The sequence below is a fragment of the Acanthochromis polyacanthus genome, chromosome 1, assembly GCF_021347895.1.
Source record: "Acanthochromis polyacanthus isolate Apoly-LR-REF ecotype Palm Island chromosome 1, KAUST_Apoly_ChrSc, whole genome shotgun sequence".
Lineage (NCBI taxonomy): Eukaryota > Metazoa > Chordata > Actinopteri > Pomacentridae > Acanthochromis > Acanthochromis polyacanthus.
This window is the reverse complement of record NC_067113.1, coordinates 27,767,110-27,794,244: the sequence shown is the minus strand read 5'-3', so window position 1 is coordinate 27,794,244 and position 27,135 is coordinate 27,767,110. Positions and strand designations below refer to the sequence as shown.

The window sequence follows — 27,135 nt, the reverse complement described above, 5'->3', positions numbered from 1 at the left end:
AACTTTCAACTAAAGATAAAAAAGAACATTTTCTAAGAAGTGGTCAAAGAAAAGGGCAAAGACCCAATTTCATTAAAAAAAACAACAAAAAAAAACAGACTGATTTGATGCATCTAAGACGCATTAAGTTCATTACACTTGTGACACACTGCTGACAGGACATGAAAACACAAGCCTCTTTGCTAAAAAATTGCGTTACTAATCTCTACAGAAAATCTGATTTAAAGATGGGACAACCAACTTATTAAAGATCATGCTTTGAAGCATGTGGTGAGATCAGGAGTTTCACAATATTCTATGAATAAATGGCCTCATGTTCCTCTAAATAACTTCTAAATCACTCAACATACAGCGGGCTGCCAAAACTATTGTAGTGTGTCTTTTCAAGTTAGGTCATAAGACATTACAAGATTTTTTTATTATTCCAAATAAGATTATGTGCCGTTTTATAAAAAATAAGTCTGGTGACAGAAGTGACCATGTGCATATTTTATCAAATTACACAAATGTGTGATTCTAGTATGTTTTCAAAGACTACAAGTACTTGAAAACAGGCTGCTTTCAAAATGTAGGACTGTAACTTAATATTAAAATTATGCTAATCCACTAACAATAAATAATATCAATAATTCAATTGTAATCATTTTACTCCACTAAGTTTTCTAACTATGCTGCCTAAAAGCCCTAGTTTGAGTAAGTGTGTGAGCGGGTGTGTGTCAGCATCCTGCCTGCAAATGCTGGCAAACTTCAGATGGGCATGCAGCCCAGGCGTTGAATCAGCACTATGTTACTGTGCAGCAGCGCAGGAGGAGAGGATGTTTAGTCCGTAGGCCATCTGAGCAAAAAAAGTGACACTTACCCTGCAGCTTTTGCATCACATTAGCTATGTCCACGGACCCTCGGCCGAAATGCCTCGGAGAAGCCATGTCGACTCGTCGCAGCTGTACGACAAGACGGGTCACTGATGCTGAGAGCAAAGATCCTTCACAACTGTCCTGAGTGGGACATCCCCTCCACTCCTCCCTCCCTCCCTCTGTTTCTCTCTTTCTAGTTTCACTGCAGGACCAGGTCCAATTGAATCTCAGGTTTCATGCAGGGACAAGCAGGTTTACTGTCCAATAGAAGCACTTCTTCCATTCACTGCCTGCAAAAGAGAGGTGTGTCAAGGAGGTTTGACTTCATGCACCTTTTCTTCAAGCAATTATTTCACCACACTGTTTTGCTCATAGCTTATTAAATTATCAAAAACATGATTTGACATCTTCAAAACATCCACTGAATGTTAAAATATTGCTTACTTGTAAACTTTTAACCTCATAGAACCATTTAATTGAAAAGATAAATATCCTTAAAATGCTCTTTGAACGTCAGCTCTTCAGTGTTTTCTCTAAAACATTCTGAGAACTTTTAGGTAATGTCAGCTAATGTTGTGGGTATGTTCCACTGAATTTGGTTGATTGTAAATTGTCAGGAAGTCACATATATAAAAATAGCATTACAGCTAGGCAAAGATAAGTAGATAAGCAAACACATTATCGACAGGGAAGTAACAATTACACAGTATGGTTTAGTCTATATACAGTCATGAACAAAGTTCACACAAACTTGCAAAGACCACGTATTTTATGGCAGTTTTGATTTTCCAATCACTCCTATCATTCTTGATTTGCTATGATGGAAACACTGAAACCTGTGTCTTTGTTTCAATCATGCATTTTGGTTCTTTCATAGATTGATTATAGGTCTTCTGGAAAAATTACTAAATCCGCTGGGTCAAAAATATACACACAGCAACTTCAATTATCAGTTGTTATAGTGCCATGACCTCTTAACTTCTCATGAGTGATTACAATTGAGCCAAATTAAAAATGGCCAATTTGATACACTCATTAAACTTAGCCACAAATATCACAGTGGGAAAGTGTGAGGAGCTGAGCAAAGATCTGAAGAGTGAAACAGAAAATTGTGTTATTTGGCCACAATGACCAGAAACATGTTTGGAAAAGAGAAGGTGAGGTCTTTAACCCCAATAACACAAAAACTACTCAAAAGCATGACAGTATTATGCTGTTTTGGTGCCAGTGAAAAGGTGTTTTACACAGAGTAAATGAAAAATTGAAAAGGATTACCTCTGCATTCTTCAAGAAAACCTAATGTAGCTAGCCAGAAGGCTGGATCTTGCATGCAGTTGGGTGTTTCAACAAGAGAGTGACCAAAAACACATGTTGAAAGTGCTAAAAAAAAAAAAAAAAAAAAAAAAAATCAGGCTAGAGTTAAGGTTTTAGATTGATCTCCCAAAAGTCATGACTTAAACTCCTTCAAGAACCTGTGGACTGTGATGAAAAAGCCAACAAATTTAGTTTAACTGCACCAATTCTGTCAAGAGGAATGGCCAAAGTTACAACCAGAAGCTTGCAGACAGATACCAAAAACGCCTAGATGAGCTGAAAATAGTCATAGGTCATTTAACCAAATATTATCATTGTTGTATGTATTGTTTTGGCCTAACAGATGTTGCCAAATCTCCAGAACACCTATAAAAAAATCTATGAATGAACCAAAATGCATTCTGAGGTTACACGAGTTTCATTGATTCCATTATAGAACATTCATAGTTATAAGAGTCATTGAAAAGTTCAGACTGCATGATACACATGGTCTTTACAAGTGTATGTAAGCTTTTGTTTACCACTGTAGCAATAAAATAGCTTGAGAATCATGCAACCATAAAAAATATGTATGTAAGTGAAGTAAAATTCAAAATAAGTCAAATGTTGAGTGAGAAAATGTCTGAACTAGCTTAAAGAAGCTAGCTTGGCACTTCCACCTTTGGGAGTCCAGCGTTTCTTCGACACTAAAACGGTAAAAAGAGTAGAAAAGACAGACCTACATCTGTATATACCCGCAGATAAATGTCTGTTGCGCTATTTTGAAGCTGTTTTTCATCATTTACCATCTAAACTTGGCACCTGTGGAGCTATTTGAACGCTGGCGTGTTGTTACGTATAGCCACCTGCTGAACACGAGCCAAACTTAGTGACTAAAAAACCCCAAAACCACCAACATGGAAGCTTCCACCGCAACAGCATGACGTCTAAAATAAACAAAACCGCTATAAAACATTGTTCTATGGATGTATTTCAAAGCTGTACGCTGACAGTTCATCTTACCCCTCTGAGCCCTGCGGACCATGATAACTTCTCGGAGGAAGTGAGTGCGTGTGTTACCCGGTTGCCACGGCAACGAAGAGAGCGAAACAAGGTGGCCGAGAGAAGTTTGTGACCGCAAACTGCAGCAGGAGGAGGAGGAGAAGGAGGGTCGGAAATGAGTTGGTTTGGTTCATGTCAGCATCGTTTCTAGGGACAAAAGGCCTCATTCATTCATTCGTTGATGCATTCATTCTTCAGCTGCACACAGACGAACCTCTGATATCTGTTTCTCCTCGCAGTTAGTTTAAACTGACAGTCTATTTCCGGGTTTGACTGATGGCATGCAGTCAGATTACCAAAAAAGTAAATGAATAACATTATGAAAAATAAATTTAAATAAATAAATAAATAAGGGATTATGTTCTGATCACTCAGTGGGGGAGCCAGACAACTGAAGCCTTTTCTTACTTTGGGGTGACTTAACAGGCCTTTTTCATTGCAAGGACTTAAAAGCCATTTTAGGGCATTTTGAACCTTAAAAACAATCACAGCAACCACTGAAAGCAACCCTAAAGTATTCAGATTAGACAGCACTTTTAAATTATGCTAGTGATAACTTGCTTCAAAGGGCCACACATTATTATATACAGCATTTTTCTGAATCTAGGCCACAAAGTGCTTCACAGGGCAGCAATATATAACAAAAGGACATAGATTCATCAGAATTTAAAAGACAGATAACGCGTTGTAAAAACCAACACTTTGTAAAAGAGGTAGACAAAATATTAAAAGAAATAAAATACAGTTCAAAGTATGAAAAAACTCATCATTTAATTAATTACACGTAGCTTCACCTTGGCCGACAGCTAATAATGAAACTCTTCTTAAACATTAATGCATCCGCGAGAACAAATAAACAAATTAATAAATAAAATATAATAAAATTCACATGAACTATTCTACAATTGCATATCAAACTACAATTGCATATCAATTTTTCAAGATGCCTTCATCATCTTTCATAAATTAGAAATATTCCCCTTAACTGAGCATTTTTACAATGTGGTATTGCAGCTTTTACATCAGAATATGAATATTTCCTCTATCTCAGTGGCACAATATGCAGCCGAATCATTCAAATGACTTTCTTACAGGATGCTGTAAATGTCTACAGAAGGGAAATTAGAAATGCATTGTGGGTCTTCTCAGAATTTTTTTCTCAGAGATTTTTAATCAGGAGTACAGAGAACTTGTGACTCTGCAATTCTTGTAATAAATAGCTGACTGAGAATTAAGTGCTCAAACCTGCAGTTTCATTACAAGTACTTGAGCGCCACCTGCTGGACTTCTCTGTGAAATGCCTGTCATAACACCTAGTGTAACAATCTGCTCTCCTGAAGCTGGAAAAGTCTAAATAACACTCCTGCTTTGTTGTAGTCTTGTAAAGCTTGTGACTAGGTACATTAATAGAGTGGAAGTAGTTGGGTTTAGTATCCGCTGTTGGGCTACAGAGGCCTGATTTGTGGTTTTGTTCCCCTGAAAGCACCGAGGGCAGCAGGATTGAAGTGGGAACAGAGCAACAATTGAAGGAAATCCCCACAGAGACTGAGAGCTTCTCACACTGCAGACTCTCTAGTGGATGGTTCAGTTTTTACAGGGTAGTTTATCCAGATCCTTGTTAAGACACTTGAAAACTTTCCAAGACATTAACGGGAAAGCTGCATTTTAATGGGCCTTGTTTCTTGGTATTTCACCTGAAAGTTCCACTGAGAACTCATGTATACCTCATGAAAGACATTGTGTGACCATAAATGTTGCATAAATCGTGCCAATAGAGCCTTTGTTAAAGAGTATTGATCCCAAGGAAATGATGCAAAAGGAAACAACCCTGTTTCCCAGTGTTATGTCCTACACTGATAAGCAATGCATTTGCTAATTTTAAAGCCAGAGAGGGAAGGAAGCATGACAGCAAAGTTTCCGCCTCAGCAAACACTGCAGGGGGAAAAGGGCCTGTCTTGGAAAAAGCTTAGTGTTTGTCCGTCTGCGGGAGTGCGAGTGGAATCGAACACCAGCTTATGGTGGAATAATGGCACAAAATGAAACACATCCCATTTTGGAAATACTGCAATCATTTAATCTTGGTAAGTGTGTCTGTGGTTGTTTCTTCTAAAGATCTGGGGGCTTTTGTCCGTAAAAACCGTCATTTAAGCTATGCAAGGGTTGCATTGTGAAATGTAGATGTGATAGTTCCTCATTTGATTCACCTGAATTTTAGTATTAGATTATTAGATGAAAAATCATCAAATAAGCATAGACATAGACACTGATGTTACATAGGTGTTTTGTATGGGTTTCCTTGCCGTTGACATGTCAGAAAAGTTAATATATACCATTTATTTTGACTGAATTACCAGAAAACAACTTAGTTCTTCTAAATCGCAGTTTATTTGTATATTTACTTGGTTAAATTGAGGACAGTTGAGATCCATTGTACTGCACTGTTGCATTTCTCCCTTTGTTTCTTTAGTTTTATCAGCTAAAACTTGCTTTTTTGACTTTCTATAGATATTCAGCCACTTTCGAGACACACTTTTGAGAAAATCATCAAATGTGCTTAGACTAAAGAAGTGATTCGGCTAGAATAGATTTCCATTGCCAAGTCATGACCCATCGATATCATTCAGGTATCTTGAATGTGCTTCCTTTCTTTCGCCAGGGTTAGAACAGTTAGTATACACCATTTATTCACAACAAGTTTCCAGAATTCAATTTCATTTTTCTCAATTGCAGTGTAAAAATCATTATATTTGCATATTTAGGGCGTAAAATTTAGTACTACTTAGACATCTCTGATTGCTCTGTTACAGTTCTCTCTCAGTTTCTTATGTTTTATCCCCTTAAATTTGCCTTTTTTGTACTTCTATCGTATTTCGCTTCTTAAATCCCATTTATATACAGTATAACTTTATCATATGTCTTTTATTGTGTCACTTTGTTGTGCTTCAGTATACAATAAACTTCCTATGATCAACCTTTCCAAAGAAGACAGGAAACTTTTGTAATCAGTGTCCATTTATGTGCGTCATCATGTCAAAATGAGAAGAGTTGTCTTTCATGGGTCACTTCATGCAACTATTAAGATATATTTTACTGCACTGTTGCATTTTCTCCCCACAAACTTCCTTTTATGTATTTTATGTGGTTTTTTTATCCTTTAAATTCTCATTTCTATACAATATAACTTTCTTATATGTTGTATATTGTGTGTCTTTGTTATATTACCGTATACAATAAGCCTCCTCTGATCAACTTTTCCTGAGAAGACAGGAAACTTTTGTAATCAGTGTCCATTTCCATGCGTCATAATTTCAAGATTAGCATGACCCAAGTCATCTTTCATGCGTCACTTTAATTACATGATCAGTTTGTGCTTCGACACAATGATCCTGCTGCACACAGTCGGTGAACCCACACAACAGGTATGATGTAAGGTTTTATGTAACATCTTGCCCAGTATAGCAGCTCCCAGCAATAAGAAATCAATATTTAAACAAATCTGGCACATTTGAGACCTACTTTGCTGCACTGATGCACCTCTACCATATTCCTTGTCTATGTTAATAACATTTGGTTTCCACTATCTGGGGAAATAATTTCCCCTTTTTTAGAGCCACACATTGCATTCCCGCCTCCCACCCTGCTAAATGTTTCCAGCTGTTATTTTGATCCTTCTGTATTTCCCCTTTTTTCTGAGACTTTGCACTGATTTTTCTGCTTCCAGGCGATATGATTCTGGCATTTTGTCTGTCTGTGCTGGTTGGCCTGGTGCTGGGCGCTTTGATCTACGTTCTGCTGACCTGGGCGTCGAGGCGCCGGGCCACGGCCAGGATCACCAGGCGCTCCAAAAAGAAATCTGGCATTTCACAAGCCCGTGACCCTACAGGCAGCCAGATGGGCCTCTACAGAAGCACTTTCCTGAGCGTCTACAGGCAACCTTCCCTCGAGCCGGTGGGGCCTCTGGGGAGCAAACCGGGAGCAGAGACCTCCACCTTTCGGCCTCTGGTCAAGAAGAGCAGGCCCAGTCTGGACATGGGAGAAGACACACAGGTGACCGAGGACACGGCGGCTTCGTCTGATTCAACCTCTCTGGTGCCAAACAAGAGGCACTCATTCTGGCTGGGCAGCAATGGACTGAAAGGATTCCTGCCCTCTCAGACGCCCCCTCCGGCGTACGACAGTGTCATCCACGCCTTTGAGGAGACGTGCACTTGAAAGTGTCACCAAGAACTGAGACTGAGCAGAAAATGCAGGCTTTAAAGTGGACTTCCTGGCTTTGTGCTGGCCTTTAAAGGGGCGGCTATCTCTGCTTGCTGAGAGATCAAACCCTCTCTAGCATTTGAAGCAGTGTGTCCGCAAACTGAAAGAGATGCTTCCACAGAAAGGAAGCATCATCTGAGCTTTATATTAAGATTGCAGTTTCCATATTTGATGCATTTGCACATTATTTTCTTGACTAATTGCTGAGTTGTTTTCTTGACGCAAAATGTCACAAAAATAACAGTTTTTGAGAGGTAACAGCAATTTTTGTGTTTTTGTCCCCAGACAAAACCACAAAACATTACATCAGATTTAGCTAAATCCTCATGTTGGCATTTTGACCCCTAGTTAAATCTTTTGCCGTTGTGTATTTTTATGTAACAAGGTCTATTTGGCCAATAAATTCCAAAATGAAGGGAACTAAAGGTATAACACAAAATTGGTTGACAATTTATACTATATGCTTTTGACCCCAGAGGACAAAAGGTGTATGGCCAACTGGGAGGACATTATGAGGGTTAATTGACCAAATATGGGAACACAGACTTCGATTACAGTCTTTTCTTTGCCTTAAAAACAATACACACAAGTATTTTTTGTGTTAAAGATCCAGAAGGAAAATGAGAGTGTAGCTACTATGTGCAACTATAGAAATGTGCAACAAAAAAACGCATGTTTAAAGTGAAGAGAGTGGGAGTTTAGTGCAAGATACAGTTATTAACAATAAATAGAGTTATTGTTGAGGTAGCTGGATGATAAAGCAATGCAACAATGGGAGAGTGGTGATGCAGGGATGAAATGTAAACTTGATTGTGATATATACAGTATGTACAGCATGTCCAGTGATTCAGGGTTGAATAATATGTTCCTGACTGGTTTAAATATTCATCAGAGTGAAAAAAAAAGCATTTACAGTAATGAAACACTAAAGTGTCAGTTTCCTCCCATGCAACATTTTACCCATTAAAAAAAAATATTTTCTGCAGTCAGGTGTATATTTATACTCCAGTCCATGCCTTTTCTGTGTCACCTCTTGCAGGAAATGTTTTTATCAACAGCACAAATTTCAGTCACTGTGCAGGTGACAGTTAAAAATGTATTTGAATATAATGCAGTGTTGCTCTGTTGTTGTTCTGCACTGAAAATAAAATCCACATTCCCGTACATTCCCACTAAAGTCTGCACCTATGATTGCAGAACAACTCATAATCCAAGTTCTGTATTCCCAAAACAGAGACAGTGCTGGCAGAGACAGCGTCTTCAGATGAGGGGAACACTGTGTACTGGATAGGTGGATAAACATAATAAAGAATATGGTGATTTGCGTGAGAATGCTTGTGATTTCAGCAAAAAATAAAACACCCAATGGAAATCTCAGTTTATTCATTTAAAAATGTGTGAATCTACTGCTGTCATATTATTTGTGAATATGTGAAATGAAGGAGAAATCATCAGCTGATTAATTAATAACACTGGACACGGTATATAGCAGGAAGGTGGGACACTGGGTTACCTGCACATTCATCACATCAAAGTCTTGTGTCAGAAATGTCACTTGGAGTTACATTAGCAAGCTGGGGTGCGCCTTGGTGGGTTGCCATTGTGACAGAATCCCCCTTTTTAGGTGCAGAATCTAGTCTAGTTTGCATTAAATCAGCTATGTGGAGCAAAAATTGAGTGGAAATGCCTATAAATTAAATCGAACTTCACATTTTTATCATCAGGAATTCTTAAGTGGCGTTTTTATGGCTGCCGGCGCTTCCCACTTAAGTGTATGCTGCAATTCGTGGTGTGTTTTCCGTGCTACCTGCCTCATGGCAACCCGCTTTTAAAGCCACAACCCCAAAGTGCGCCTGCGGAAAAGTGCCTGGCAACACTACCGCACTGTGCGCCGACTGGAGCTCCGGACCAAACCGTTATTCCGCCGCTGGTCAGGTACGTACAGTCACACAACACCACTGTCTGGTCATGTTCAAATCCCTGCGCTGCCGTTCATCCTCCATCCGCAGCTTGTCCGTCTCGGCAGCTTTGTCTCATCCAGTCTGGAGGTGCTGCATGCGGTCAGATGTAAGACGCCTCTGAATGAGGAAAATGCATTTGATGTAACGTCTCATACAGATAGAGGAGCTCTTTTACTTTAATCCGGTGATTTAAATCAAACCAATATGGGGAATTGGTGGGCTTTAACCGCCTTTTTGTTTGAATATTCAGCATTTTTAATCGTAATTAGCAGCATTTGTGGTCTGTTTCGTGTCAAATGTGCACCATCTGAGTTGGTGTCTTTGTGTGTTGTGCTGCTGTGGTGCTGATGCTGATGAACGGACAGTATCAGTACCCATGGAGACTGCGAGTGCCCTGCTCTCCTATGCAGTGATGCTGTTGCATAGAGACTGAGAAACAGTGTGTATTTCAAGGTTGATGCACTGAATGACAAGGCTGCTATTTTAGGCAGATGGAAAAGAAGAAAAAAATCTCTCTTTTTTTCTATCTCTCTCTTAAATTGCATTACTTGTTGAATGATACAGATTTTTCCCCCCCTCCCTTCCCTGCAACAGGATTGCACAACTCTCCGGAGCCACATCAGGAAGACATGGGATGGGCCACTGGCATCAAAGGAGCCTCTCATCGTTTCGTGGCACAACTCTGAAGTGCAGAGCTGCTCGGATTTGACTGAATGTGGAGCTGGACACCATCTGGCCGTATGATGAGTTTTACCTCCCCGTAGGTTTTACTGTAAGCAGCGAGAGCAGAGCAGCCATTACCCTTCAGTGTTTCATCTGAATGGAAATATGGACACCTTCAATGGAGGAATTTTGACTCAACATGTCCAGGAACTATGAGGTATTCACACTAACCTTACTGCACATTTCCACATTTATTTTAGCTGTACCATAACACACAGAAGAGCTTTAATCTGTCTGTTATTTTGTCCATTAATTGATCAGTTTTTGGGCTATAAAGGATCAAAAAATGGTGGAAGATGTCGGTGTTTCTCCAAAAGCTGAGATGACATGTGTGTTGCTTTGTCCAAGACCCAAAGATATTCTGTTAACTGTCATAGAGGAAGGAAAACAATGAGAAATATTCCATTTTAAAGCTCAAATAAGAGAATTTTGAAATACTCAAACAGATTAATTGATCATCAAATCGATCAAAATAGATTTATCAGTCAGTTTATTTATTTATTTATTCATTTATTTGATCAGGGACCATGCAGTTAGCATAGAACACATCTGATGTATTACATATAGAGTGTATAGCATTGAGCTAGTTTTCAACTCCTGTCCCTGGTTGGGCTTTTCAGTAAAAGTAGTCAGAGGACCAACAACACCAATAAAAAAAGCACAGACAACATTATAAATGTACAACACCCACCCACACACACACAAACAATTTGTTGTGTTCTCGTTAGTGAGCTGAGTATAAACGCATGTCCTGTAAGCACAGATAATAATTCTAAATAGCAGACATGATCCCAAAATTTCCAAGACTACCGAATAAGCCAGGCTAAATTTGTTTGAAATGCTAACGTTAAGTTTTCAGTTTGTCCACATTTTACTTGTAAAACGTCACTAAGCTTTAATAAAAAAGAAAAAAAATAAGAAGATTTAAACAAGTGGTTGCAATAATGGACATCATGAAACACAAAGGAGATGATTTCCAGAAATCCAATATAATTTAAAGCCAATTGGAAATTGCCTATTTTAGCCATAATTATTATAAAAAAAAAAACAAGAAATGCTGCTCCTCAATACTGTATTTGTACTACAGTTTATACTAGGAGAAGACTGATGTAGTTACCTAGTATATGAAATTAAAATAAAATAATATTATGGTTGTTAGCTAGTTGTGTTCTTTTGTGTTGTGGTTTTCCTTGTGTCTGGGTAGGCGTATTTTTGCTTGCATCACCTCTGGGGATTGTGGAGGTCACGATTCTTCTGCACTGTTATTTCCAGGCTAAAAAGTTCAGAAACCGCTGATTTAATAAACCTTCAAGCTACTTCAGAGGACATAGAAAGGGCAAAACTGTATGTTAAATGATGCGCCAGTGTTGAGAAATGTAGGTTTTCTACTTTTAACTGCACATGTGAGGCCAGAAAGTGTGAGCAGGAAAGACGAGGCTGGAGACTGATGCAATCTGAGATACGATAATGAACAAAAACAACACTGGGGAGTTGGTATTTCAACAGACGTTAAAAGCTGCAAACATATGGTTTGCATAATGAGGGGAGAATGTCAACCCTAAATTGAAATTCAGGTGTTCCATCCAGAGCTGTGATGATTAGATTAATCGGCAACTGTTTTAATAATCAGTTTAGGTAATTTTGCAGGAAAAAAAGTTCAAATTCTCAGATTTCAGCTTGTTAGATTTGAATATCTTCCTATTTCTTTCCTATTCTGCGACAGTAGATTAAATATTCTGGACAAAACAAGACATTTTTGGACATCATCAATGTTTTTTTAACCATTTTTGGACATTTTCTAAGTCGATCAAATGAGACGGATTAATCCACAGTGAAAATAATAACCTAGTTTCGTGTGTACTCCTCTCATTTTCAGAGTCTGTACAAATACAAGACAGACTGTGTGATGATGTAATCTGGAGACAAATCCTGGAGCCGCTCCATAGACAGTGAATAATAGAACAACAGCTAGAACATTATGAGCAGCAGCCATAGATGATTTTTACTGGTGTCAGCGCACGTTTAGTGATTCACTCGGGCTGAAGTCTGTTCCGTCAAATGCAGCTCATCAGGATGGACGTTCTTTAACAAAGAACCTGGAAGCTCCTGGTTTCAGACGCTGATCTGAAGCTTGTGTGCTCGTTCACTGATATCTGTGTGTGCACTGCAGGCAACACCCACACAGCACTGGTTCTTCTTTCAGTTTTCTTTAAATATGCAACTCTTCACCTTGTTAGGCAGCAGAATTCTTGTTTAAAAACGAGCAGCTGCAAACCTGCGTTTTAATTTTTCGATAGAATAACCTCACCACAAGGCTGTTTGAATGGTTTCACTGAGTCACATTGTCGACATACACTACTGTTGAAAAGATATTTCATGTTTTTCAAGAAAACTCACACTTTTATTCATATGCTGGCATAATTGCACAAGAGTTTTCTAATCATCAATTAGCCTTTCAACGCCATTAGCTAACACATTGGAACACAGGAGTGATGGTTGCTGGAAATGTTCCTCTGTACCCCTATCTAGATATTCCATTAAAAATTAGCTGTTTCCCATTACAATAGTCATTTACCACATTAGCAATGTCTAGACTGTATTTCTGATTCATTTAATGTCATCTTCGTCATAAGGACATTTCTAAGCGACATCAAACTTTTGACTGGTGGTGTACATGTCGAAAATTCCTTTTTTCTAAGCAATTTAAAGCCTTTCTGTCCTTGTTGACTTGAAAGTTCATTTTTGGTTGCTCCTCTGTGGCTTTGTTTGATCCTTCCTGAGCCGAAAGATTCACCTCAAGGTCCAAAAATGCTCAAAAAGAAGGAAACTGGAACTGAGAAAACACCATCTGCTTAGGAAGATTGTGTGATGTAACTGAATGCATCAGAATAACCTTGTGCTGAGATTGTTCTGTCAACTTCTGGTTCCAGTGTCTATAAATAGCTTTCAGTCTCAACTATTTCACGTTTTACTACACTAATAATCACAGCACAGCTTCCTGCAGACTGTGACAATAGCCCAAAATGGCCCCAACTGCACTAAAAATGCACCTTGTAGACGTAAATGTAAAGTCACACACCGACACAAACACTTACTATAAGGCCGAGCATGGCTCTAATAATAATTGCTTTATCTCGTCTTTCTCTCTGTTTTGCCACCAGCCTGGTCACTCAGTAGGGATGTTGGCTGCCGTGGAACATGGTCCCATCCTCTGCAGCGACTCCAACATCCTCTGCCTGTCGTGGAAAGGCCGGGTCCCCAAGAGCGAGAAGGACAAGCCGGTGTGCCGCCGACGGTACTATGAGGAGGGTTGGCTCGCCACGGGGAACGGGAGAGGAGTCGTTGGGGTGACTTTCACATCGAGTCACTGCAGGAGGGACAGGAGTACACCTCAGAGAATCAATTTTAACCTGCGAGGACACAACAGCGAGGTGCGGCCTTCACTTCAGCACTATCACTGCTTTTGCTGTCTTTATTTTGAAATGTCTTATTACTGACATGCACAAGGAACAATTCAGGATCATTCCATCTCAAATCATCCCATTTTTCGGACAATTTGTGCTCAACCGCCTCTAAATTGCCTGATTTTTTATTGTATAAAATATGGATCTTTATAAAGATTTTTGTTAAATTTTAGTAGTATTTTCCAAGATAAAAATTTGGTGATATTTTAACACATTTTTTCTGCACATTGAAAGTTAAGACTATGCTTGAATGACAATATCTCAGGATTTTTTAAAGATAAAAGCCAGAAAATTTCCCTGTTATTTCTCATCATGTCATTGCTTCTGAATCTGCAATATTGGACAAGTAGAGCTAATAATCTCTGATTGTGATGGAGTTGAAAAATTTTTTTTAGTGATGAAAAGTTCCATTTTTGAGCTCAAGTGAACAAAAAACTTGATAATGCAGAAGTCAACTGGTGATATTTTACGAATCATGTAGCTGCATGTCAGAATGACACAAAACAAAACATATAATACTTTATAATCTGAAATTCTCTGTCATTTCTGTCCAAACTAAAAGTAAAATGTCAAAAAAAACAACAAGAAAATAGCAATATAATAGAAAATTAGTAGAAATCCAGCATATTTCTGAGTTAAATTGGGAAAAGCATGCAAAGACAAAAATACAAATGTGTGTGATATGAAATTGTAGCATAAAAATCTTATTTAGAGTATAAGCAGTACAAAATAAAGTCCAACCTTAAGTAAAAACATGCTAGAAAGATAGCAAATTCAGATGTGTAAAGCTGACAGATTGTGCATTAATGTGCTTTACAACACTTCATCTCCAAATGCATTCACTTTATAGATTCGTATAACAAGAATTCTGTGCCTGTATGCCCAAATGCAAATGAAATATAGAGAGAAAGTGAGAGCGATTATCATTGGTAGTGTTATTCAAACATATTTATTGCTGTTCTACTGATTCAGTTTGATCTCTGTGCGCTGACTTTCCTTCCAACTGCACTTTCTTCTTCAATCGCTTTCTGCCTAAAATGCTTTTTTAGCCCTGTGCTCATACAGGACATTAATCTTGGATGTTCCTCTGTGTCGACAGCCACCTGTGCTGGTGAAAAATAGTGACAGCGTTTTGGGCCTTTGCAGGTTGTGCTGGTGCGTTGGAATGAGCCCTTCCAGAAACTGGCCACCTGCGATATGGAGGGAGGCATTTTTGTGTGGATCCAGTATGAAGGAAGATGGTCTGTGGAGTTAGTGAATGACAGAGGAGCCCAGGTAGAAAGACACCTTATATAAAAAGAGTATTCCGATGATAGTCTTGTTGTATACGTACCCAAATGTCTTTTCTCCGTCCTCCAGGTGAGCGACTTCACCTGGTCCCATGATGGCACTCAAGCCCTCATCGCGTACAGAGACGGCTTCGTGTTGGTCGGCTCGGTCAGCGGGCAAAGACACTGGTCCTCTGAGATTAACCTGGAGAGTCAAATCACCTGTGGCATCTGGACACCTGATGATCAGCAGGTAAATAAATTAAACGTGGGCTGGAGTATTTTTCTTAAGATTGGTGTTTTTGCAGAGCTTTTTAGGCCAACTGCTCAGTGAGACGGCGTTTGTCTTGTCAACTGTTAAATCTTAATGTGAAATGTGCTCTCAGGTCTTGTTTGGCACGGCAGATGGTCAGGTGATAGTGATGGACTGTCACGGACGGATGCTCGCCCATGTTCTGCTGCACGAGTCTGATGGGATCGTGAGCATGTCCTGGAACTGCCCCGACTTCCTGGTGGAGGACAGCACAGAGAGCGACACCGACTCCGATGACAATATTCTGCCTTTAGGTACAAACACAGTTCATCTTTGCTTATAGAAATGCTTATAGTTAAATGTATTGACAGTGGGAAACTCACATATGTACTTTTCTGTCTTCCTCTAAGTGCGGAGAGTCAAACCTTTGCTGACAGTCACCTTCTTGTCAGGAGATATCAGTCTGATGAACAACTACGATGACCTCTCTCCTGCTGTAATTCGCTCAGGGCTGAAAGGTACGACTCAGAATTACAGTATGATCTCAAGTTATATTCATAATTGGGATGTCGGGGTGATCAAAGCTTTTTTTTGCCTGATCAGGATCTGCAAGAACTTAGCCTTGTTTCTTTGTTTGCATCCACTTAATGTGTGCAGCAGCATTGCTAAACACTTGATTCTGCACTCTTTTTTGTTGGCAATTTATTGTTTTTTTGTTGGCCAACTGTTACATATGTCATTAGGATACAAATTCAATATCATATTTGGTCTCAATTTAATTTAATACACATGCTCTGGTCTGAGGTTATTAATCATCACAGAAGACTTTGTCATGGTGCCCCTTTACTAGCTATACCTCCTTAATACCCACTGCTTGCCTCCTCTAGAAACTGCAGTGTTAAACAGTAAGAGGAAGCAGGTACTACAGCTACTCTATTATACTTTCAGTGTGTATTTTCGAGGATAATGGTGTTGGCAGAATACTAGATATTAAAAGACTTTCATTGGATTGCGTTGGAACCATATGTAGTTGAATGACACAATTTTTTTTTTTTTTTTACAAAAGATATATAGAATACTTTTTATTATAAAATACTTGGTCATAAAAAAGAAAATAAAGTTATCTTTGGAAAATAAATTGAACCTGGACTCCTACTGCATATCATTCCCTAGCTGTCTTTCAACACTTATCCCATTTCTACTTCTATCAGAAATAACAATAAATGTCACAAATAAACCACAACCACCTCAACAACAACAAGGAAGTAGAAATGTAATAGAAAATGAGTAAAAAATAAAAAATCAAGTGAGGCACAAAATACTTGATCAGAACATCCCTATTTTCCATGTTTGCTAATGAGCTGCTGATTATCTTGCCTCCAGATGTTGAGGCCCAGTGGTGTTCCCAGGGAGACCTCCTGGCTGTAGCTGGCATGGAGAGACATGGACTCCCTGCTGAGTCTGCATGTGCATCCATTATGAGGAACGCCCTCGTTAAGTTCTATAACGTCCAAGGAGAACACATCTACACTTTGGAAACCCCAGCACAGGTTAGTCCGAAATGTGTACATTGAAGGATAGATGTCTTGCTCGACAATATGGTTGAAAGGTCTTCTGATTTTGTTATCCTTTGAGTCATGGAGATGACCGGTTATTGTCTCTGGTTGATGTCCATCAAACCAGACAGGTATTAAGCCTGAAGTCTTTCGTGGGGAAACCAAGCTTATTTCATGCACATAGTGCTAAAAACCTGGATTTAACATCTACTAGATTATTATTATACTAGATTATTGTTTTACTTGTTTACTCTCTGTTCTCTTTAAACACGTCCTGCAGTTCAACCGAGTCAAGTCAGAAAGTCCCTGAATTTTTATGTCATGTGTCATTGGTTGCAGCTGAGTCATATGTCTAATGGCTTTTAAGTTGTATTGAGGAACAGAATACAGAATATGTCTAGAGCAAAATGTTTATTTTTAGCATTTTTTATGAGACATGCAGAATAAACTGACTTGGATAAAATATCATAATCTTAAGCCTAGACTTGGTCAACTGAGAAATACTTCAAGAATTGTCAATCCAATGATTCTTTCTACTTTTACAGCTTCTTGCTCTAATGAAAGGTTCATTTTTGGTGATTTTTTTTTAAAGACAAGGTGCCTTTCAAAGGTGCTGACAGGTTTTAGGGGTTATTGGGGTTAAGACACTTAAAGTGTGTATACAAATGCAAAAACTCAAATGCCAAACAGCAAAAACAATGTAGTTTAGCATCTAAGTAAGAGCCGAAGTGAAATATGAATGGTAAGAAAGTCCATAAGATAGTAGTGTTTGAATACATTTTTCAAGCTTTTTTCTAAAGTTTTGAGGAGACTAAGACTAATGAGTGACAACTTTTTTTCTGTTAAACTTTTCAAAGCAAAAGTGCTTCAAAATGAAGAGCTTGAATAAATGGATGAATGATACCAGCACAGATAAAAACTAATATTTCTAGAATTGGGTACAATGACTGGCTGAGAACTGAGACACCACAGGAATTGTTTGATTGTGAATGGCTCTGTCTTTCAGAGACCCATCACCACCATCTGTTGGGGTCACAGAGACTCTCGCCTCTTCCTCGCCTGTGGACCGGCGCTCTATGTGGTCCGGGTGGAGCATCGGGTGGCCAGCCTCCAACTCTTGTGCCAGCAGGGCATTGCCAGCGCCCTGCGAGAGGAGAAAGACGTGGGGAAGCTGAACATGCCCTCACTGCTCTGCTCTTATGTCACCACCGCTTTCATACCCACCATCAAGGTACTACTTTAATGTGCGATGCTCCGCCCTCTACGCCTTGTTTGGCACAGCAGATGGTCAGGTGATTGATGGACCAATGCTTTCATCTCCTCCGTCAAGGTGCATTGATCCTGGCTTAATTAGTGTGCAGAGACAATCAATTTCTCGCCGGCTTAGCTGCGCGGCTTCCGAAGCCAAAACTGCTGACAGTGACGTGTTTTCATTTGAGTGTCCAGCAACCCCACAGCTCTTTCCTCTCTTTGTTCCAGCCTCCGATTCCCGACCCCAACAACATCCGTGACTTTGTCAGCTATCCCACAGCTGGCAACGAGAGGCTCCACTGCACCATGAAGCGAGCAGAGGACAGTCCAGAGGCCGGCGGTCCCTGTTACACTCTCTACCTGGAGTATTTAGGAGGGCTGGTGCCGATTCTGAAAGGACGGCGCATCAGTAAACTGCGGCCAGAGTTTGTCATAATGGATCCAAAAAATGACGGCAAGGCAGGTGGGTTTGGACTTTAAGGAGCTGTTGCACCCAAGTGATTCCATAATTTTACACAGCAAGGCATGCTTTTAAAGCAGAGTCTTGTTTTCCTTTTGGCTTTACCCTTCAGGGGTCGCCACAGGGAATTATCTGCTTCCGTCTATCGTTGACACCTGCATCCTCTTCTCTCACACCTTCTCATGGCTCCTGCCTGGCAGTTCAAAACTCACCATCCTTCTACCGATATATTCACCATCTGTCCTTTGTTGATGTCCAAACTGTCCTCTCTGGCTTTATCTCCGAAACATCGAACATGTGCTGTCCCTCTGATGCACTCATTCCTGATCCTGTCCATTCTGGTCACTCCCAAAGTGAACCTCAACATTTTAATCTCTGCTGCCTCCAGCTCTGCCTCCACTGTCTCTAAACCAGACAACATCGCTGCTCTCACCACCATTTTCTACATCTTTCTTTTCATTCTTGCTGATACTCTTTTATCAAACCCAACACTTTTCTCCACCTGCTTGCTTCTTCACCTCTTTTCCACACTCTTCATTGCTCTGGACATGTTGTTAAAACACTGGAAAGCATTAGGGTTGGGTGAAAAACAGACCTGCCTAGGGTCAGCTTGCCTGGTTGCTGTGCACATTCATACTATGTTCCCATCATGCACCTGGAGGGGAAACAAGCAGACTCTGGTGGTGAGGCTTCTCTCTGATGTAACATGGTCTGAGGCCTGATGCAGGAATAGTGCGCCTCATGACTTTGAGTTGCTTTTAACCTGCTTTCCCAGCAAAGTTACCTTTAAAAATGCTCTTTATTCAGGAAAGTCTAATGCCGTGTTAGTAGATGTTCCTCTAAACTTCTTTGGTGCGTTTTGTTTTCAGAGGAGGTGTGTGTGAATCCCATGATCTCGTACACTGACAGCTGTAACTGCTCTGACTCCAGTGACATTGAGCTGAGCGACGAGTGGGTTGGAAAAAAGTCACCAAAGCTATCCCGAGGAAACAGGTCACCTAAGCGCCACATGGCGGACATTATATAAATGCACTTTTTTTATCATATAACTGAGATTTTGCACATAATTTTATAGCATTTATTTCACCCTCTCAAAAGATTTATCAATTGTAATGTGAACATGAAAGATAATGAAAAAAAAAAAATCTATCTGTTTCAAAGGTTAACCATGGAATCGAGAAAATCTCCCAAGCTTTCTCGTGCCAATCAGGAAGGTCAGCGGTCGCCACGGTTACCGACTAAGAAGCCTCCAGTTCGGTCGCCGAGTCTGACACGCCGAGAGTTTTCTATGGATGGAATCACAGAGGTGATATAAATTTAAAGTAGATTTTACCAGGAAAAGGATGTATGTGGTTAAGAATTTCTTTTACATGCACAAATTCACTGGTTACAGACATCAAACTACAAAATAAGGCTTACCTAAATATTAAAAGTGTATTACAGCAAAACTATATGTAACAAGACTAATCTGAGTCCATCAAAATATCTACCTCCAAATGTGTCTGCCTTGTTTTGGTTATAATTAGAGATCAGCTATTTAGGAATCAGGCAGTTTGCAAAAATGATTCTGAGCAAAGGAGGCTTGGAATGAAATGCGTGTTCTTTTCCCTGTTCAATACAAGTTCTGGGAACAGATAGCAAGAATGAGTCAGTAGCCTCCTGTACTTTCTTGGCTGATATAGAGCCATAGATATGATAGAGGTAGCCCAAAAATAGCTTTGTGAATAAAAAAAATAAATGCCAAAGACTGAGTCTATGAGTGCACAATGCAGATCATCCAGCTCAAGTGTATAACACACAAACACGAGTAAGAGATGTAAGATTTGTGATAAACCTCAGTGCTCTGCGGTAGACTATATTAGAATGCATGTAGGCACTGGGAGGAGGCATAAATGTGTCATCACCATAATCCTGCACAGGCTTAAAGGTAGTGGAAACAAGCCTTGTGGACCTTAAACAATAGGCAGGACCTAATTCTGTTAGAAAAACCCAATGTCGGCTTAAATTTTTACCAACTTCATATATGCAACTGCAAATAATTTTTACTTTATTTAATTTTAATCAAAACAACCATATAAAAACAGTTATTCAATAATGACAAAATATATTGTCTTTGTTACAATGTGATCTAATAAACTTACAAAACCTGCTGTCAACTCGAGGCTCATTTTCTTCTTCTTTAAAGCTAATTCACATTTTTTCCCATCTGTCTCCCTTTATTCTGTTTTGCAGCACAATTATCTTGCACAAGTCACATCTAACATTTGGGGGACAAAGTTCAAAATTGTTGGACTCGCTTCTTTCCTTCCTGCCAATCTTGGTGCAGGTAAAACTCCCCAAAACCACACATATACATACGCTATGCCTGCCTAAGCAGATACCACATATTGCTTTCTTCTTTTCTCTTCTGTTTCAGTCATCTATAAGACCAGTTTGCTTCATCTGCAACCGAGACAGATGACGATCTACCTTCCAGAAGTGAGAAAGATTTCACATGACTTCATGAGCCTGCCAGTGTTCAACCCCAATGTCTTCAGTGAGGATGAGGATGATTTGCCAGGTATGAAATCAAATACTATGAAGCCAGAAACAGACTAAAATGTTGTTCATGACTGTATGTGTCTGTTAATTTTCAGTGCAGATTTTCTGAATGCTTACAGAGTTCTTCTTTTTGTTCTTATAAAGTGATGGGGCCGTCTGGAGTGGCAGGAGACAACCCTCCTTGTACCGTCAACATTCCCATTGCTCCCATCCACAGCCCAGCTCAAGCCATGTCCCCGACTCAGAGCATCGGCCTGGTTCAGTCCCTGTTGGCCAATCAGAATATTCAGCTGGATGTCCTGACCAACCCGACAGCAACTGCAGCAGCAGCAGCTGCAGCGGCAGCAGCTTCTGTCCCTGTTACTGATCATGGCCAGGACACGGTTGCAACACCGTACCCTGTGCCAACTAGATACTCAAACCCTGGTCAGGTGATCTTCAATGGGCTGGAGATGGGTCCTCTTTTACCTGGTACTCTGCCTCCCCCACCTCCACCTCACCATCTCCCACCACAGCCTCACCCACAGCGGTCTCATTCGCAGCAGCCTCGCCCACCGCCGTCCAAACAGTCCCAACAAATGCAGACACAGCAGCAGCAACAGCAGCAGAAAATGCATCATCATCAACAGCAGCAGCAGCAGCTACAGCAGCAGCAGCTACAGCAGCAGCAGCTACAGCAGCAGCAGCAGCAACAACACCATCATCAGTCGCAGATGCAGCAGCAGCAGCAGCAGCTACAGCAGCAGCAGCAACAGCTACAGCAGCAGCTACAACAGCTCCACCATCAGCAGACGCTACATCAGCAGCAGCAACAACACCAACAACACCAAGTTCAGCAGCACCAACAAATGCAACAGGCTCAGCACCAAGTGACAAGCCAACAGCTGCACCACCAACAGCAAATCCAACAGCAGCAGCAGCAGATGCAGATGCAGCATGAGCAGATGCAACAACAGCAGCAGCAGATGCAGCAGCAGCAGCAGCAAATCCGGCAGCAGATCTTAGAGATGAGGCAGCAGCAGCAGCAGCTCCAGCAGCAGCATCAGCAGATCCAACAGCAACATCAACAGATGCAGAGGCAGCACCAACAAATGCAGCAGCAGCTAAAGATGCAGATGTCGCTGCCTCCTCCTCCATCTGGCTACCCGACCATTTCCTTACAACAGATTCATCTTCTGCCTCAGATGCCTCCTCCTATCACTGACCCTGGGCTCGATAGGGGCGACCACGGACACACTCTGAAGCCAAGTCTGCCCCGGACTTTACCCCCATCTTTCAATGACACTGATGGGCCTGTGGAGATTCAGATGAGGAAGGTGAATCCTCCTCCTCCATATCCAGGGACTGTGGTTTCTGCAGCAGCAGCGGCAGCAGCGGCAACAGCCGCTGCCACTCCTCAAACTCTTGTGACAAACTGTGACAGCCCAAGTGTCCTGGCGCCAGACCCCTGCCTGAAGAAGGATGAGTTTTTGCTCCACCCTGTCACCCTGCAGTATCCAACACCTCTGGGGTATGAAAGGATCACAACCTTTGACAGCAGTGGCAACGTGGAGGAGGTCTGTCGGCCTCGCAGGCGGCTCATTCGCAACCAGAATGCGTACGCTGTCCACAGCATCGGGGGCTCAGCCACGCTCAAAGTCACCTCCTCAGAGAATAAAAAAATTCAACTTCCATACAGCTCCGCAACATTAAGTCGCCTGTCTGTCCCTCGTTATTCTATACCAAGTGGAGACCCTCCTCCTTACCCTGATCCAGCCAATCAGGTCACTGCTACACTTCCTCCCCCTCAGAGGATCGATAGCAGTCTGATTCATGCCACTCTACGTCGTGACCGCAGGGATGTGGGACTCAAAGTGCCACAGATGATGGAAAGCTCAAGAACCCTTCCCACAAAGGCTAAAATGAACAGCGCATTAGCACTTTCCTACCAGCAGAGGGTGCCGACTGCTTTGTACACTTGCACACAGTGCAGCAGCAACAGCAGCAGCACCAGTGTGAGTGTCAGCGGTGGTGGAACTACAAGCAGCGGCATTGCAGGAGGCACGGTGGTGAGGCAGGACTTCCCACCAGGGAAAGGGGCACATCACAGTACCATTATAGTGCACTCGAAAAGTGCCTCACCGATGGCCTCTCAGTCATCGTACAGCCTGCTGGGTGCTGTTGATAACAGCCGAGACAGGACAGTATACGTGAACTCCGCCTTCACCGAGGACGAGACTTTAAATCAGCAGTGTCACCTTGAAAAATCTGTACGTCAGCTGACTCTCGGCGACGTCAGCTTGACAGTTAAACGCCCTCCGCCTTACCAGTGGGACGCCTCCACCACAGAGGAGTTCTGGCTCACCCCAGAACAAACCATGTTAGCCCCCCCACCAGGACCTCACAAACCTCCTCCGCTCATCATCAGTCAGGCTCAGCACTTGGACGTGACTCGACTTCCGTTCGTCCTCACGACTAAACCTCCAACCAGTCCGAGCACGAGCACGCTCACTTTTCCGTCAGGTTACCAGATATCCTTGTCGCCTTTCCCTCCAGGTGTTGGTCACAGTGGACCCCCGCTCCAGACCTTGCAGAACCCTCCTCCACAGTGTTCCCCAAATGAAGTGGTCACTTCAGTCCCCTTCGCTCAACAGGACCCCAACCTGGTCTTACCACCTGGTTACCCTCCAAATCTGGCCAACTTAGCCTGCTGCCCTCTGCCCCCGCTGTACCCAGGAGCCAGCTCATGTGCCGGACTCCAGCTGCACCCCGTCAGCCTCCACCCCTGGAACCCTTACCCCTGCCCACCGCCCATGCAAGACCCTCCTGCACCTCCCCTCCCCACCAAAACCCACCAGATCCTAGAGAAGCCAATCCTCTCGCCACCTCCCCCTACTGCGCCGCCTCCACCACCTCCTCTTCCACCTCCTCCGCCGCCGACTGAGTTGCCACCATCCAAAAGTGCCGCAGAAGATCTAGCCGAGTCTGCCAACAACTTCCCGGAGCCATCGTCCCTGAATGAAAGCCCCGTCCCGCAGGAGTCCGAGCGCTTCAACAAGAAGAGCCGCAAAAGACTCGACAGCAGGGCCGAGGAGGCCAACATGCCCACCGTGTCCGAGGGCAAATCCAGAAAGGAAGGCCGAGCGCTGTCCGACTTCAACACTCTCATCTCCAGCCCGAGGCTCGGTAGCAGAGAGAAGAAGAAGCCGAAAGGCCAGAGAGAGCAGCTCAATAAAACAAAGAAGATGAGCAGGACCACAAATGAGTTCCAGGATAGCTCCGAGAGTGAACCGGAGCTGTTCATTAGCGGCGACGAGCTCATGAATCAGAACCAGAGCAGTAAGAAGAGCTGGAAGAACAAGAGGAGTATGCGTATGGCGAGTGAACTAGAGGAGATCAAATGCCGCAAGGCAAATGAAAGAGAGGACCGCAGTTTAGGCAGCCAAGGATTCGTCTATGTGATGGCCAATAAACAGCCATTGTGGAACGAAGCCACCCAGGTGTACCAGCTCGACTTTGGAGGTCGAGTCACGCAGGAGTCGGCAAAGAATTTTCAGATAGAACTGGATGGTAGACAGGTAACATGATCCGCAATGATAAAAAATCTCATCTAGAGATGGAATGATTAGTTATAGTTCTGCAGATGTTTTTGTTTTACTCAGACAAAACAAACCTGAATGTCTTGTTTCGTCTGTACTTGACCTACTTGATCAGCATGCTTCACTTCATACGAAAAATCCTTCAAAATAAAATAAAGCTCTACACAAATTGCATTCTTTCTGAAATATCTCCTTCTTATGTTTTTCTTTCAGGTGATGCAGTTTGGAAGAATAGATGGAAATGCTTACATCTTGGATTTCCAGTATCCTTTCTCAGCAGTGCAGGCATTTGCTGTCGCCTTGGCCAACGTGACTCAAAGGCTGAAATGAAAGCTGTTGTTGTAGATTCATTCAAAAGAAGCCACCGCGGTCTCACGGTCCAATTCGTGGGACTCTAGCTGAGTAAATTCTTTTTAAAGCAGACATTAATGTTCAAGTTGGTGTTGCACATGCAGATAATTTACAATCAGTAGGCTGAAGGTAAAGTGGAGATCAGCGATCCTGGAAGTTAGATCAGTTAGTCCATAGTTTCTATTTCATATCTTGAATGTAGTGGAGCTGGTTTTGTTACTAGAGCAGTATTTATCGGAAATCTCTCTTGGAAGAGCAAAAGGGAAACTAAATATGTGTTGCAATGAATATTAAAAGCAACCTGGAGGTCCAGTGCCATATGTAGTGCCAAAGACATCTTCCCACTCTTGTATTGCAAATTGATAACATTTGTGGTGTTTATGAAATAAAACGACAAATACGTGAAGGTACGGTGGCATTCAAAATTGATAGTATATTTTCACTAAGCCATATCATATCTTATATAAATTCTGCACTATTTTAATTCAGATTTGATTAAGATTTAAGTAAGTAAATTAAAGTTTTATTATTTAATAGTATTAAACCTATTGTTATTTGCACGTTTCTTCATTCAGAACCCATTTTTCAAGGTAGTATGTTCAGTTTTTGGTGGTCTTTTACATTATGTTGAAATTGCTTAACATGCAATAGAGGAATATATTGATTTGGTAACTGCAACGTAAAGAGTTGAGAACAGTTTGCCACAGTTTGTATATTTTCTATCCATGTTACTTCTATGAAGTGGTGCAATGAACATAGTAAATCATATTCTTTTTGGGCACAATATTGCAAATCGTTGTGCAGAGCCATTGAAATCCTACATTTTACATTTGTAAATTTAAACATGATCTGTTTGTCGACCATTGTTGCCCGTGTTTATTTTAAAAACTTCCCTGTGTGATGGTTGAAATTGTCAGAAATAGTCTACAGTAAGCCTATGAGTGCCAAATATAGCTGAATGTTTGGCTGAATGTAAGCTAGTGAAGGGACAAACAGAATAATTTTATACAGAAAAGGTCAATATGTTCTCGAGGGGTCGACCGATACTGCGTTTTCAGGGCTGATACCAGTAGGGATTATTAGTATTTGGGGCTAACATTTGCAGTAAAAGTGGAAATCTTGACGTCAAAACTTACTAAAACACAAACTCCAGCACAAAATATCATTAAATGTTTAACTAAAAGAGAAATTTTCTTCATTTATCCAGATCAAAGCCAAAATACTTCATTTTAAAAATGCGATTTTTAACAAACAACAATGTGGAAAATCCCAAAAATGCTGGATCCAATAATCGGTCGACCCCTAATCTTCTTGATCAGTCTTTCTTGGTTGGCTCAGTTTCGTTCTCATTGAGTGTTTATGATGCTACTTGAAATATGCGTTTGAATGTGAAGTACAGTAGTTTGCCTATCCGAAAATCAGTGCTGCTTTAGATAGATAGAGCTTGTGTGCAATAACGCTAAATACATAGACCCGGTGTTGTACTTGCAAAAAAAAGAAAATATAAAATGCTGCTTGCACTGTGTATTTAGTAAGTGGCCAAACATCATTATACGCTTAGAGAAATGTGCTTATATGTTGCTAAATTTCAGTAATTTTTGTACTTCACCTTTGCTTTGACATGTTAAAAGAGTTTTTTGATGTCGACACTTGTAGAAAAAAAGACGACACAAACTTGAAAAGGTATCAAATAGAGCATATTCAAAAGATTAACTGTTAGTGAGAGTGAGATTCATGTAGATTTGGTGCTAATGTATAAAGAAACAAATGTGATAATGTCGGGACATTTGTCATTTGTTCTTCGAAGATTATTTTGACCAGAAAGTATTTTGAGAGGAGCTAAAGGAAATGTAGTGAAGAGATTTCATTTAAGAGCTTTTTTTTTCTTTCATTCAATGCAGCTTCAGAGAATTCAGTGTGTGTCAGTTATCAGCAATACTGCCTAATGAATAGTTTGCTGCCTGATTTTTTTTCCCCTCTTGTTTTGTGATGGAAACAAAAATTATAGGACTGTAGGTTTATGAGGACCTATAGGCTGGACAAAATGTAATAAAAAATCTATTGTTCCGAGTCTTTTGTTGTTATTTTACACAGACTTTCTCCTTCAGTTTGTGTTGCACTTATGGAGGACCTGGTTTAAGTGCTGAGCAACAACAACCAAAACTGATATTTTTTTTATTTTATTACATTAATTCAGAATCTTTAGAATGAAATATGGCACATGAAATTGAAATGTTTCATAAAATTTAAATATTACACATGA

At 41.0% G+C, this 27,135-nt stretch overlaps 3 protein-coding genes across 3 annotated transcripts in view; 2 read left to right on the top strand and 1 right to left on the bottom strand.

Annotated features, from left to right (window-relative positions):
- The window catches only part of syne1b (spectrin repeat containing, nuclear envelope 1b), a 95,770-nt gene extending 94,782 nt beyond the window's left edge, over positions 1–988 (bottom strand). The window contains exon 1 of the mRNA XM_051949525.1: positions 860–988. Coding sequence (XP_051805485.1) covers positions 860–926 — 67 coding nt within the window. The 5' untranslated portion in view covers positions 927–988. The remainder of the gene's footprint in view (positions 1–859) is intronic.
- Positions 989–5,082: 4,094 nt separating this feature from the next.
- On the top strand, positions 5,083–8,838 carry myct1b (myc target 1b). The gene is made up of 2 exons (XM_022204256.2): positions 5,083–5,290; positions 6,931–8,838. The coding sequence occupies exons 1-2, from the start codon at positions 5,236–5,238 to the stop codon at positions 7,419–7,421; spliced, it is 546 nt and encodes a 181-aa protein (XP_022059948.1). The 5' UTR covers positions 5,083–5,235; the 3' UTR covers positions 7,422–8,838.
- A 420-nt stretch (positions 8,839–9,258) lies between these two features.
- Positions 9,259–26,942, top strand: tulp4b (TUB like protein 4b). Its single transcript, XM_022204254.2, has 16 exons — positions 9,259–9,401; positions 10,022–10,307; positions 13,312–13,581; positions 14,761–14,889; positions 14,974–15,135; positions 15,269–15,449; positions 15,546–15,653; positions 16,519–16,685; positions 17,698–17,922; positions 18,171–18,405; positions 19,272–19,395; positions 19,564–19,708; positions 20,635–20,728; positions 20,819–20,962; positions 21,088–24,500; positions 24,735–26,942. Exons 2-16 carry the CDS (start codon positions 10,290–10,292, stop codon positions 24,849–24,851), a joined length of 5,532 nt encoding a protein of 1,843 aa, XP_022059946.2. The 5' UTR covers positions 9,259–9,401; positions 10,022–10,289; the 3' UTR covers positions 24,852–26,942.
- The last annotated feature ends 193 nt before the right edge of the window (positions 26,943–27,135 follow it).

Bases quoted from the DNA above. Each gene is read 5' to 3' on its own strand.
- myct1b (XM_022204256.2), top strand. From the start codon at position 5,236: ATGGCACAAAATGAAACACATCCCATTTTGGAAATACTGCAATCATTT. The intron at 5,291-6,930 runs GTAAGTGTGTCT...TTCTGCTTCCAG, and splicing joins ACTGCAATCATTTAATCTTG to GCGATATGATTCTGGCATTT.
- tulp4b (XM_022204254.2), top strand. The intron at 15,136-15,268 runs GTAAATAAATTA...ATGTGCTCTCAG, and splicing joins GGACACCTGATGATCAGCAG to GTCTTGTTTGGCACGGCAGA. The intron at 15,450-15,545 runs GTACAAACACAG...TCTTCCTCTAAG, and splicing joins TGACAATATTCTGCCTTTAG to TGCGGAGAGTCAAACCTTTG.